A 14,166-nucleotide genomic window follows, 5' to 3' on the forward strand; every position below is an offset into this window, starting at 1 on the left:
TGTGTGCATATGTACATATATGTGGGTACCTTCTTATATATGGAGGTCAATCAATGACTTACGAGAGTAGATTTCATTTCGTGAGCCCTGGGAATTGAATTGATTTCAGGTCTTAGTGATAAGTGCCTTTACCCAGTGAGCTATCTTGTCTGCCCTTTATTTCTCTTTTGAGCTGATTGATGGTCCTGTATTTAAAAACCTACTTTAATAACAATTTGAAATGCTGGGGATGCAGCTCAAGGGCCAGTGTGCTAGGCAGTCTGTAACACTGATCTGTGTTCCCATGTCTAACTACCATCCCCAACCTCACACACACCTTTCCTGGGTGTGACAGTTGATGGCATCTATAAGCTTATTAATTTTTAAATATTCTAGGTGTTTTGTATGCTGATAGTAAGGATGTGATTGAGGTAATGTTCTCTTAAATCACATAGTTTATTGCTACATACTTTTCCCTTTAAGTTCTCAGTACTTAAAGGAGAGAATTCTCTGAACAAATCTTACAGGGAATACACTCAGTAGATGGGTTACATTAACCATGTAGTGAAGGCCACAACTACTAAAGCCTATCAGTAATTTCTCTGCTGTTGTAGATCCTCATTAAATTGGAGGTGTAGTTTTATGAGGGGCTTAAGAGTGATGCTTTCCAAAGAGAGCTGTGATGAAAGGACCCTTAACTGAGAGCGTGTCAGGTGTGGTGGGCAAGACTGAAAGGCTAAGAGTGTGGCCCTGTCACTCAGTCAGGCTTGTGTATTCTCAGGCTAGCAGTTTATGCGTGCAGCTTACATATGGAATGTGACAGAGCTGATACTGCATTCTGGAGGAGGGGCAGTTCTGTTATTAATTTATTACTGATTTTATGAAATTCTGGATGTCACCTAACACACAACACTAAGAGTTTTATATCAACATACAAATGTTCTTTGAGTGGCCAACTGCAGTGAAATTATGCTCACCATCTAATGACACCTTATAGATCCAAAAGTAGAAGAACCACCAGATTCTTCTTCTGCTTAACCTGACAGAGATGGCAATTATATAGTGTTTATTTATGTGTTCTGTTTTAATTAAGGAGGCTAAACCTGATGGATTGGTGACTGATTCATCTGCAGGTAATTAAAGATAGTTCCCCACCCCAGTTTTCTTTTCCATCCTGTTTTTTATTTAACCTGATAAAGGAATTTTATGTTTATAGTTGATGTTTGTAAAACAATAAAAATGTTGTTTATGCTTTGGGATTAGGTAGTTACCTGTGTCATAATTTAGTCAGTTAACTCATAGCTCATTGCATTCTGAATTTAAGGATAAACTTCTGGAACATTGATATTATTTGATTGCTTAAAGAAAACTCAAATCTATATTAGGAAAATGACGAGACTAGCATCTTTGTAACTACCTGCTTTTAAGTGGATGGATGCTCAGTGAGTAATCCAGATTACATGTGGAGATTCTGTGTTCTATTTAAGGAATGAATGCAAGAATGACATGGTAGTAACAGGCATTGACTGCGCATTCTGACTAATGTATTTTACAGCCGCCATTGTTCTCAGTTAGTTCTAGATTCACGTTATAACTTTGTCTGAAGAACATAATTTAAAGATGGTCCGTGCCTGTAACCCTAGCCCTAGGAAGGCTGGGGGAAGCAGGAGAAGCACAGGTTCTACTCTATCCTTTAGTTGTAAAGATTTTAATTTAAAAAGGCAAAAGTAAACTTCTAAACACATATTTATAGATATTGGAGGCTATCTGAATGATTTTTCATGTATAAGCTATATTTTTGACTTATTCTCTAAATGAATTGCAGATGCTCCATATTTTCAAATGTGAAAATATTCTTATAATTAGAATTGGATTCACTGATTTCTCTGCCACCACATGGCTGTGATATAAGTAATAAAAAATTAGTGTATCTAACTGACATTTAATACATTGCTATGTTCTCTTTTAGAACTAAACTCTTTAGAACAACAATTAGAAGAAGCCCAAACAGAAAATTTTAATATTAAGCAGATGAAAGATCTATTTGAACAGAAAGCAGCCCAACTTGCTACTGAAATTGCAGGTATGCTAAATCTGAATTTTTTAGTCAATAAATAATTCACACTACCCTTTCATCATTATGTGTTTTAGAAAACCATTTAATATTTTAAGTGTGATAAAACATTTATTGTAGCCTGTGGAAGTAATTAATGCACTTTAATAATAGTAGTTTCTGTGTAAATTATTTGTCCCTCAAATTTTTTTTTTTTGGTAGATTCTTCTTGAAAAGAATTTTTTTTGTTTGTCTCTTTTTATTCAAGACAGGGTTTCTTTGTGTTGTTTTGGAGCCTGTCCTAGAACCTCTCTGTAGACCAGGCTGGCCTCGAACTCACAGAGATTCACCTGCCTTTGCCTTCCAAGTGGCTCCCAAGATAAATTTTATTTTTTTCATATGCTTGATGATTAAAAAGTAACATTTAAACACATTAATTATGCAATATATTAAAGTTTTAACACTTGGTTAAATTCATCCTGTATTTTTTAAAAATTATGTGCTTTTTGGTAAAATATTATAAACATGTATGTTAAAATGCTAAGTAGTGTAGTGTTAGGTGGAATTTAACATAATCATATTTTATTCAGTATATTCATGGGTACTTAAGGAATATAAATTAGATTTAAGTGTGTATAAATTTGTAGACTAATATATGGGAATTTAAAAACTTGCCTTCAGAGTTAATATTATGAAACTAATATTGGTATTGCTATCCTTAATTAGATGTAAAGTCAAAATATGATGAGGAAAAGAGTCTCCGAGAAGCTGCTGAACAAAAAGTGATACATTTGACTGAAGAGTTAAACAAACAAACAACTGTGATTCAGGATCTGAAAACGGAACTGGTAATTTAGGAACATGCATTGTAATGTTAATTAATAGCTTCCTAATGAAAATGGAATATATACGATGCTGGGTATTTAGTTAAGGGATAGAGCACTCGCCTAGGATGTATAAAGCTTCCAGTTGGATATGCAAATGAAAAATATTTGAAAAAATAACTTAATGAACTGGAGGCAATGAAAGCTTCCTTATGCCCTTCCATCTACATGTATACACTATGATTTTTAAAAAGAAAAAGATGTTTTGAGAGTTGTGCATTTAATTCCTTTAAATGTTATTGTGTCTGTCTAAATGTAATTGCTCTGTTTTTTAAGTATTTCCTATATCCATTCCTTGGTGCTGTTATTTCCTCATACTTTCTTTGTTCTTTTGAGACAGGGTCTCACTATGTAGCCTTGGCTGGCCTGGAACTTGCTATGTAGTCAGGACTGGCCTGCGACTCATAGAGATCCTCCTGCCTCTGCTTGCTGAGTGCTGGGACTAAAGGTGTACACCACCATACCAGATATTTCCTCATACTTCAATTGTATGATCCCAGGTAGTTTTAGGATTACTTGTACTTGGATTTATTGCTTTCATTTCAAATTCTACAAGTATAAAATTCAAGTTGTCATATTTCTCCCACTATTGTATATATCATTGGTGCCATGGCTCAGTGCTCTCCTTAGGCTTTACAAGCTTGGACCTACCTTTGGCATCTTTCTTGAGATAGCTCTCAGTAAATACTGGATGAATGGCTGAATCAGAAGCATCTGGCTGAGAACGTAAACAGGCTTACATCTGTCCTTCTTCTTTCTTTAAACATTGTTGACACAGCAGTGCAAAGGGTTGACCCCATGGCTCCATGCCTGGGACTAGCTCCACAGCTGTAGCATCTCTTACTCTCATTGCCTCTTTCTCAGTGTAGAGAAGGATGTGCCACACATCGAGGCACTGTCATGACTAATGCACAGTTTGTTAAGGAAAGTAAAGAAGGTGAAACGATACACCCATTGTGAGTTTGCTGGAGTGCAGCTTGATGACGCTGTTAAATAGAATGGAAAGAATGGTTAACCTTGGGGGACCGTATCAGTGCCTAGTGTTTGGAGTCTGAAAATTGATACTAGTTATTGTTTTTATTTTTATCTCTTTTCAGGAATTATTCTAAAATGTATATTATTTTAGATTTTGACTGTGATATTTAATTAAAATATGTTTCACAGCTTCAGAGACCTGGTATAGAAGATGTTGCTGTACTAAAGAAAGAACTGGTCCAAGTTCAAACACTAATGGATAATATGACTTTGGAACGTGAGAAAGAATCTGAAAAACTCAAGGATGAATGCAAAAAGTTACAGTCGGAGAATGCAAATTCAGAGGTAATGAAAACACTCAGAGAGGGATGTTTACACAATAGACTATTTCACCTAATAAATGATATATTCAGTTAAATAAGGCTAGTTGGTGATGATTGACTTTATCTTAATTTTGTAGGAGCAAGCAAAATATGATGTCATTTCCTACGATTACATTAACAACTTTGTCTTGGAAAAGTATTTAGAAACAATTCCTTGTTTCTTTTTGGCTTTTTAAAACTTTTTTGACTTGCAGTCTCACTGTGTTGCCCAGATCCCTTTCAGCCTCCTAGACTGCAATCAGACTGGGTCCCTAAGTGGCTGAGATGACAGGACTGTGCCATGGTATCTGGCAAAAGATTGATTTTTTTTTTAAATAGGCTAATTTCTAGTTGGTAGACATTAAATGGCGTGGATGGCATGGTCTCTACGATGTTCTGATTGGGATGGGAGAGAAGCCTCTGCAGTTAAAGCACATGCATCCTGCTCTTGCAGAGGACCAAGACTTGTTTCCCGGCGCCCACGTGATGACTGGACTATCTGTAACTTCATTTCTAGGGTATCGATGTTCTCTTTCCTAACCTCTGAGGGCATCCAGCATAGACATACACATAGACAAAACACACATGAAAAATAAAAGTAAATAAATCTTTAAAAAATATTGCAGTCTACCACCATAATGTTCTAAATTACCATATCTGGCCACACATGCCTAGAATTCTACCATTTGGAGGCTGTGTTAAGAGGATTATGAGGTTGAGACCAGCCAGTCTCCGCTGTATATAGTGAGAGACCATGTTTGAAGAAACAACAACAACAACAACAAAAACCAGAAACAAACAGGGAAACATTTTTTTGTAATGACAATTTGATTTGTTTTGTTTTTTAGCTGGTGATGAAAATGTCACTCTGTTCATAAATAGTAACATGTTTGTAAACAGTGCAGTAGAATTACTACAGATACCCTATATCTGTTCATCCTTGCTTTTCCCTGTATTACTTATTAGCAGAGGACTTATGAAAGTGTATATAGTCTTAACATGCATGAGGCTCTATGATGCCTGACACTAATTTATAATGCTTTCATGCAGATTTCCCCAAATGCCACTTCATAACCCCTGGCACATAATTTTACCAGTCAGTAAGATATTCTAGAGGTTTTACTAAGTAGTCTGTAATAATAAGTGTGCAATGAAAAATCTGGGTGCTGGAGAGATGGCCCAGAGGTTACGAGTGTTGGCTGCTCTTCAGAGGACCCAGGTTTGATTCCCTGCACCTACACAATGGCCAGTGACCTCCTACAACTCCTGTTCTAGGGGATCTGACATTGTACATACATAATGCATAGACATATTTGCAAGCAAAACTCCCATACACATAAAATAATAATAAATAAATCTTGAAAAATAAGATGTGGATGGAAAAATAAGATGTGATAATGGAAAACGTGTTTTAGATTACTTTGAGTGTGCCCAGTCATTTACTTCTATACTCCAGTAAAGAACTTTTGTTGGTTAGATCTACCTATTGACTGATAATTTCTCAAGTTAAAAAGTAGTCTCTTGATTTAAAAATGCCATTGAATGTTATTTGACATTTCCATACAAATGAACATGGTAACTAAATTTTCATTAAAGTAATGATGGTTTTACAATATACATATCTAAAACTGTAGTTCCCTCTGATATTTTCCAGTTGAGTATTATGGGAGCCATACTTGTTACCAAAAGATGGGTTGTGGTGGTACGCCTTTAACCCTGGCACTTTAGGAGGCAGGTGGGTGTCTGAGTTTGAGGCCAGCCTGGTTGACAGAGAGAGTTCCAGGGCAACCAGATCCATACAGAAAAACCCTGTCTCAAAAAAACAAAACAAAACAAAATGAATATTAGCAAAGAAAAGAAATCTTTACATTTATTTATATTTGAAAAATGTACAGAAACATGCTACAGTTTGATAATGGGAATATTTATGAACTACTCTAAGTTTAAAGGGTTTTTGTAAATTTGTTCTTTTATTCGATTAGATTAATTAATCTGGAAAGCCCTGACTGGCCTCCTAAAATCTTGTCTAATGTTTTATTACTTTAGTGTTTTGCCAAATTGTATGTGTGTAATGATTGTAGCTATCTTGGAGCTCACTCTGTAGACCAGGCTGGCCTCCAACTCATGGAGCTCTACCTGCCCTTGCCTCCCTAATGCTGGGTTAAAGGTGTGTGCCACCATCCCCTGCCTAGCTGAACATATTTTTGAGTTGTATCCAATACTGTTTCCATATGAAAAAATTAGTATAAGTTTTTCATCTTATATATTTGTTTGTAACTTCATTTGCTGTTTGGTGTCTGCTTATTATGATTATGTGGCATGTTTCATTAAAATTCCATTCTATTTATTCTCAGTTAACTATTATACCAGGCATTTTCTTTTAGGCCACCAACCAGCTCCTAAATGATGACATGGAGACATACTGTCATTTTGAATGCTGGCCTAGCTCAGCCACATTTCCCACTAGCTCTTGTAGCTTAAACTGACCTGTTTTTCTTTGCCTGCCTTTGCCTCTGGCCGTTTTTGCCTTTCTTCCTTTCCTGCTGTCTCTGTGTCTGGCTGGCTGATGGCTTCCTGGCCTCTGGCCCTGGGCATGTCCCTCCTTCCTTACTCCTTTTGTCGTTGTCTTCTTTCCTGAGCCTGCATTTCTCCTCCTCTTAATTCTCCCCCACCAGCCCCACTTACCCTTTCTTTGCCCAGCTATCAAGTGCCTTAGGCAGACAAGGTAAAACAGCTTTTCTCTATTACGCAAACGCAACATAAACGTAATGTACTTTTAAACGGTTAAAGTTATAGTCTACAACGTAAACAGAAGTAACACACCTTTACACAGCTAAAGTAATAGTCTGCGCATAAACAAGTGTAACACATTTTTGCATCATTAAAATAATATTCTATAACAAAGTATATTAATGAGTTATGGCATTTAAAAATTTTATTACAAAAAAGTTGTAGATGTGGTTACTTTCACTAAGTCAGAATGAAAGCACACCAAAAAGCCATTAAGGAAGCTAGATGGACAAAGATTTATCAAATGTTTTATAGTTGGGATTGAGGATCTGTACTCTGAGTAGTTTGTTACTATTATTGCTACATTATTATTATAGATTCCTTTGTTTATTTTCATTGAAACTTACATACCTTACGAATTTATTACATTTTGTCTATATATTTATTATTTATGAAAGTACATTTTTTTCATTCTAAAGCATTTGAAGTACTTAGTAAGTAGTTCGCTATTTTAAAGATTTAAAATTATTTCTAAAAGCCTTCATCAAGGTAAATATCAAGGAAAACTGCAATGAACTTAGGTACGATGTGGTATTTCATGGAAGTAATTTTTAAGGAATCTTATTTGTATTCCAAATAATCTTATTTGAATCCTAATTTTAAGAGCAAAAATGTTTATGCAAGTCTGGAGTAAGCATGATCATAATTCTACCTAGCTATTTAAGAGTGTATTTTAATACTAAGTATGTTAGTTAAGAGATCATATTTGCAGTATGTTTGGATGTTTTATTGTGCTTGCATGTGCTGTTTTGTCAATACTGTCTTCCACCTTTCATCCATCATTTTATTATTTTTTCTGCTTTCTAATGGAGATGATTAAATTTGAGGTAATGTGCTTTGGGACACTTGTTAATTTTGGTAATATTCTTGCCTACCACTTTCTATTGTCATTTGCAATTTTGTTTTTTTAAAGCAATCTTGGAACTTCACAGACATGCTCATTTTGTTTTGTTAAACAAGTTGTCATCCATTTTAAATGATTATTTCTTGGTAGTAGAATATTTAAGCAATAACTATAATTCTATAGCATTAGCAGGATGTGTGGTCAAAATATTGCTCTTTAATTATTTGTAACTTAAAGGTTCTCCTAAAATTTCAGTGTTAAGTTCAATGACATAACATCAAAGAAAATAAAAAGTTTGTTAGGGTCTCATATACTGTTCTAACGGGAATAAATATCAAATCTTTTAAGGGATGATCGCTCATTAGAGAATATATTTGGAATAAATATTTAGTGGCTGCGTGAGTTAGCTTTCTGTTATGGTCTTGTGTGAGTTAGCTTGCTATTGCTGTGAAAGCTACCCGAGAGAAACAGCTGCAAAGGGGAAAGACTTGTTTTCTCGTGGATTCAGTGTAGTTTGGCTGGATCTGTTGCTTTAGAATATCATGGCAGCTGGGACTGTGGCAGAGAGAGGCTGCTTACTTCTGGCAGCCAGGAAGCACAGAGGGATAACTGGGTCAAGCTGCCCCTGGTGACTACTTCCTCCAAGTGTGCTTTACCTTTGAAAGTTTGCATCACCTCCTCCATCATGATCCAATCATGAATTAATCAATGGGTTAATCATTTGATTAGAGCAGAGTCCTCATGATCCAGTAACCTCTTAATGATTACATCTGTTGGAACAAGGCTTAACCACAGGAGCCTTTTGTGATGTTTAGATGCTTTTATAATCAAGCCACACCACACTAGGAAGTGAAGTAACAAATTCTGTGTAGAAGGGGGCGGAAAGCAGAGGGTATGCTATGGTAGGGCCGGGAATAGTGTGGGAATAGTGTGGTAGCTAGCACGATGGAAGAAGATCCTGAGCATGTTAGTAAGGAGAATATAGGTGGGAATCAGCAAAGCCCTGGGTTACAGGTGATTACAGCATGTGTTGAACGACAGCCATGGATGAACTTGTGCTGTTAAATGGCAAGGAAAGTCGGCACAGGAAGAGAAAGGCTTTGGCGTGTCAACTGTGCTACCATCTGAAGGAAAACACACTTATGTCCTTCACTTTTCTTTAATCATTATTTTCCCCCAAATAAGAACAATGCATTATCATTTTAAAATGTGGAAATGGTTGATAATGCACAACAGGGAAAGGCAAAGTCTCACCTAACCCTCTTTCCCTCCTTTTCCTTATAAGCGATTCTACCTTTTAGTGTGCACGCTTCCCACATGTTTTCCTAGTGGTCACACCTAAACATGAATCTAAACCAAACTTGTTTTCTTAATTTATGGTTATTAAAATTAGTTCAAGCGCTCAATCACCCAATATAGTCATTAATGTGTTTAATTGACTTCTGAAATTTGAAACCGTTGTTTTCTAAATGAATGAAGATGCAACACCACTGAAAATACTTTTTAAAAAAAAGTTCTGTGTACTATGGGTTCATAAGAAAGTAGTGAAAAGGTCTGAGCAGAGATATTACTGCCACAGCAAACCAGGTCCCTCCAAAGTTTCTTCTTTATGATGTAAGGACTAATTTGATATATGTGTGTTATGAAGTCTATTCATCATAAAGAACATATTCAATGGAAATTACTAACTTTAAGTATGTAAAAAGTAGAGTCAGCAAAAAAATTAGAAATGCAAATTTCATAACACTACTTTCTAATGTTTGAGCTTTGTGTATTATCTGGCTTTTTCTTATTATTTTTAAATAACCAAACTATCTGAACAGTAAACATTGTTTTGTTATAAAAATGTTTAAGTTCACTAAGACAAGTTTCTATTTAACTGTTACACCTGACTATAGAGTGGTCTGGCTTAATGAAACCACATATGACCTTAGTATGGTAATTTGAATAAGTATATTATAATCAGAAAGGTGATTCATGCAAATCAAACCCTTTGTATGTTTTAATATGCATGTCTTAAAATTAAAGGAAAAGTTTCTGCTGTGGCAGCTTGGAGAAACTAAACATAATTGGTTTTCCTTTTTTAAATTCAGGAGGCTCAAAGTATAGATTTAAAACCATGAAATTTAAAAATTGCAGTTTGATGTTAACCAGGCAGATAAAGATGTTAGCATTTCAGCTGAGATATTATTAAATAAATGAATTTAGGTATCTTGGTGGCATTTTCAAAATGAATTTTAATCAAAAAATTTTAGGTGGGGCTATTAATGGTGTTAGAATAAAGAATTAAGTTGAAAAGTTTCAAGTATTACTTCAATTTAACTGCACCAGCAAAAGAAAACATACTGTCTTCAAATCTTTGTGTACCTCCATTTTGTTTGCTTTAATTTTTATTTTATTTTTCAGGCTACTATAAGCCAACTAAGGAGTGAACTTGCCAAAGGCCCCCAAGAAGTTGCTGTGTATGTGCAGGAAATACAAAAAATTAAAGGTTCAATTAATGAATTAACACAAAAAAACCAGGTAAGAATTTTAAAGCTATATATAGTGATGAATAGATTTTATCTTCATTAAATATTATTTATACTGTAGGACAAGATGACTCTCTCTCTCTCTCTCTCTGTGTGTGTGTTTAGTATTAATTGTTAAGTATATTCACATGGTTGTACAAACTAGTGTCCAAGAACTCTTCATATTGTAAAGCTGCATCTTATACCAAAAGATGAACGCTCCCTTTTGTCTCTTCCTTGAGCTCCAGGCTGCCACCATTCTCTTTGGTATTTCTATGATTTTTACAGTCCTGGGTCCCTTATATAAGTGGAGTCAGAAAGTATTTGTGTATTTGTAACTGACATTCTTTAACATAAAATTCTGAAAGATTCATCCATATACCTTCTGTCCTTTATGGTCGAAGGATAACTGCAGGTCAAGTTGGATGACATACATTCATCTGTCAATAGATACTTGGATTGCTTTCATCTTTCTAGTTATTATAAATAATGTGGCTTAGAACATGGATTACAAATATATTATAGCCCTGTTTTTAATCCTTTTGACTATATATCCAGGAATCAAGTTACTGGATCATAAGCTACATCTATTATATCTGTAATTCACATACATATTTATAAGGTTTATTATTTAAAGATCTTACAAATAAATAAAAACATCACACACCAAAATCAACCAGACCCAAAGTTTATACAACTCAGAGTAGGCATTCAGAATGCAAGCTATGAAGCCAGTTGTTAAATTTTACACATTCAGTATCAAATATGTTTTATGCACTTAATCCACCACCAAAAAAAACCATGACAAAATTAGAACTAGAAGAACAATCAGCTTTGTATCCTCTTTTATAACTTGCATTTCCTTTCATATGTTGAATTTAGCCAGTCATCCATCCATCCATCCATCCATACATACATACATACATACATATTGTGTGTGTGTGCATGCGTGTATGCCTGAATGGGGTACGGTATAACATGAGGACAAGAAGAAAGGCTAAATGTAAGAAGATGAGGATAGACTGAAAGCAGGTCCACATGAATTTGTGACGATGGGGATCAAACCCAGGTTCTTATGAATGCAGTATTAGATAACCCTTTGACCACAGAGCTGCATCCTGGTCTTATTTTCAGGGTTTTTTGGCAGGGGGACTACTGTATTGATTTCAGTTGCATTACATGCATCCTTTTGCATCCCATCCACAGCTTGCACGGTTTCACCACAGCCTCACCAGCACTTGTTTAGAGTTTACTCTTTCACTTTTTTTTTTTTTTTTTTTTTTTTTTTTTGCCTATGCGTTAGGTAACAAATGGAAGAGATTACCGACAAACGCAACGTCATTTCCTCTATGTTTTCCTTAGGAATTTTATCATCTTAGGTGTTATGTTTATATCTTTGCTTTGGGCTAATTTTGTATGCACATAAGACAGAAGTCTTATTCCATTCTGCATGTGGGTGCTAAGTCTTCCTGATACTGTTTGTGGAAAACTGTCCTTTCCCTATTGTGTGGTCATGGAATTCTTTTTAAGTCATTTGACCATTGCCTTAGGCTGTGTCAACTTCTGTAACAACCACCATAAACTGAGTATCTTATAATTAGTAGAAATTGATTTCTCCCTGTCATTTGGACTAGGATACCCACATTTAGGCACACGGTTTTATGTCCTGATAGAGTGGGCTCTTTGGTCCATAGATAGTGCCTTGTTGCTGTGCCATTGCACCACAGGGGACAAGGGATCTCTCTGAGTCATTTTGTTTTTTCATTTTAATAAGAACACTACTCTTACCCATGAGGCTTTGGTCTAAACTCTAATAACCTCTCTAAGGCAAAATCTCATAATACCTTTGCCTTGGGGGCTTAGGATTTGAAAATATGATTTTAGAATTGCAGGGGATACAAAGCTTGTAACCATAGCAACCATGTATATGAATGTTTATTTTGAGGCACTCTGCTCCACTTATCTTTGTTTCTCTTTATGCCAGCACCACTGTGTAGTAAGTTTAGGAATCAGGAAGTATAAAACTTTCAGGGTTTTTCTTACTATTTTATTTAATTTTGAGGCAGGGTCTTTTTGTGTGGCTGATACTGGCCTAAAACATGCTACATAGCCCAGGCTGTCTCAAACTCATAATGTTCTGCATTAGCCTCTCAGGTACTACAATTACAGACATATGTCATTATACCAGGCGCGGGTGTCTGTGTGTGTGTGTGTGTGTGTGTGTGTGTGTGTGTGCCTTTATTGGTATGTGTGAGGGCAGAGGTTGACATGGTTCAGAGATCTGCTTGCCTCTGACTCCCGAGTGCTAGGATTAAAGGCATGCACCATCACTCAGCTTTGTTGTCCACTTTTTAAGAATATTTTATTTATTTTGTAGTTAGGTATTTACTACAGGTAGTTCTTTTTAAATATTAACTTGTTTTTGAAAGGTTTATACATTCATACATTGTATATTGATTATATACTGCCTAGTTTCCTCTCCTCCTAACCCTTGACACCCTTCCTGCCTCCCAAGTTTGTGTTTCCTTAAAAGTTGTTATTAATGATTCCCTGAGTCCAGTTAGTGCTGCTCATATGTGCAAGGGTGTGTGGCTATCTACCGGGACAGGAGCAATCTGTCAATAGTCAGGAACCCAAAGAGAATGGCTCTCCCTCAGAGCTGTTAACTCCAATAGCTCATCTGGTAGCAGGGGGCCAGGGAGAGGGGCTTATAAATCCATGCTGGAATTTTGACTGATCTGATCTTACACAGGTCTTGTGCTGGTGCCTGAGGCTGCTGTGGGGTGTTGTGTGCTTTAAGCCATGCCATATCCAGAAGTCACCAATTCATAGCTCCCCCTACCATTTGCTAGCTCTTAACATTCTTCTCTGTCCTGAGAAGTTCTGATATGGATGACCCATCTATAATTGAGCACTCAGTTACTTACACTTAGTATGTTGGTCAGTTGTGACCCTATGCATTAATTAACCATTGTCCACTGTAAAAAGAAGCTTCACTGACTAAAGTTGAAATAAGCAAAAATCTATGGGCATAAATACAGTTAGGCTGCTATTGCTAACATGTCCGTTTATTGAAACAGTAATATGTACTACCATAGGGCCTATGATCTCCCCAGTCATAGGCTCTTTAAAGGGATTAGAGTACGGGGCATGAAATACTTTCATGGAGCAGGCCTTATATCTAATCAGGAAGTTGTTGGTTACAGCCATAGCTATCATGCTATTATTGTACCAGTGAGCACAGCTTGCTACCAGGTAATTATTGTAGTTTGCAAGATCCAGTGCTATATAAGACCATTGATGTCTTTTCTCTCCAAGTAGCCTGCATAGTACTTTTCAGCATGTGTAAGCCAATTAGCAGGGAGCATTTACAGGTCAGTTATATGTTGATTTCTCTATGTCATGCACAAGAGTGAGTTATGGTGGGTAACCCGAGTGTTGTCAGTAGCCTTTGCTGTCCCTAACTCATAGGGAGTTCCCCCTCGCCCGATCTCTCTCTCTCTCTCTCTCTCTCTCTCTCTCTCTCTCTCTCTCTCTCTCTCTCTCTCTTTCTCTCTCTCTCTCTCTGTGTGTTTTTAATGTGGCACAGGGAGTGTGTGTGTAGAGGTCAGAGGACAGCTTTGTGGACTTAGTTCTCTCCTTCCTCCTTGATGTGAATTGCAGGGATTTGACTCCATTGGTCCAGCCTGGCAGCAGTGCTTTCACTCTGAGCCTTCTTGCTGGCTCCTCTACCTTATTTTTCTCATTCCACTGAGCCTGTAGCATCTAC

The 14,166-nt window shown here is 36.4% G+C and overlaps 1 protein-coding gene across 2 annotated transcripts in view; it reads left to right on the forward strand.

The window, feature by feature from the left end:
* The window catches only part of Eea1 (early endosome antigen 1), a 79,609-nt gene that overhangs the window by 26,082 nt on the left and 39,361 nt on the right, over positions 1-14,166 (forward strand). For both annotated transcript variants that reach the window (XM_051206338.1, XM_051206339.1), the window contains 5 exons: positions 1,073-1,112; positions 1,949-2,062; positions 2,759-2,880; positions 4,081-4,236; positions 10,294-10,410. In XM_051206338.1, the coding sequence (XP_051062295.1) occupies positions 1,073-1,112; positions 1,949-2,062; positions 2,759-2,880; positions 4,081-4,236; positions 10,294-10,410 (549 nt within the window). The remainder of the gene's footprint in view (positions 1-1,072; positions 1,113-1,948; positions 2,063-2,758; positions 2,881-4,080; positions 4,237-10,293; positions 10,411-14,166) is intronic.

Source organism: Phodopus roborovskii, unplaced genomic scaffold (assembly GCF_943737965.1).
Source record: "Phodopus roborovskii unplaced genomic scaffold, PHOROB, whole genome shotgun sequence".
Lineage (NCBI taxonomy): Eukaryota > Metazoa > Chordata > Mammalia > Rodentia > Cricetidae > Phodopus > Phodopus roborovskii.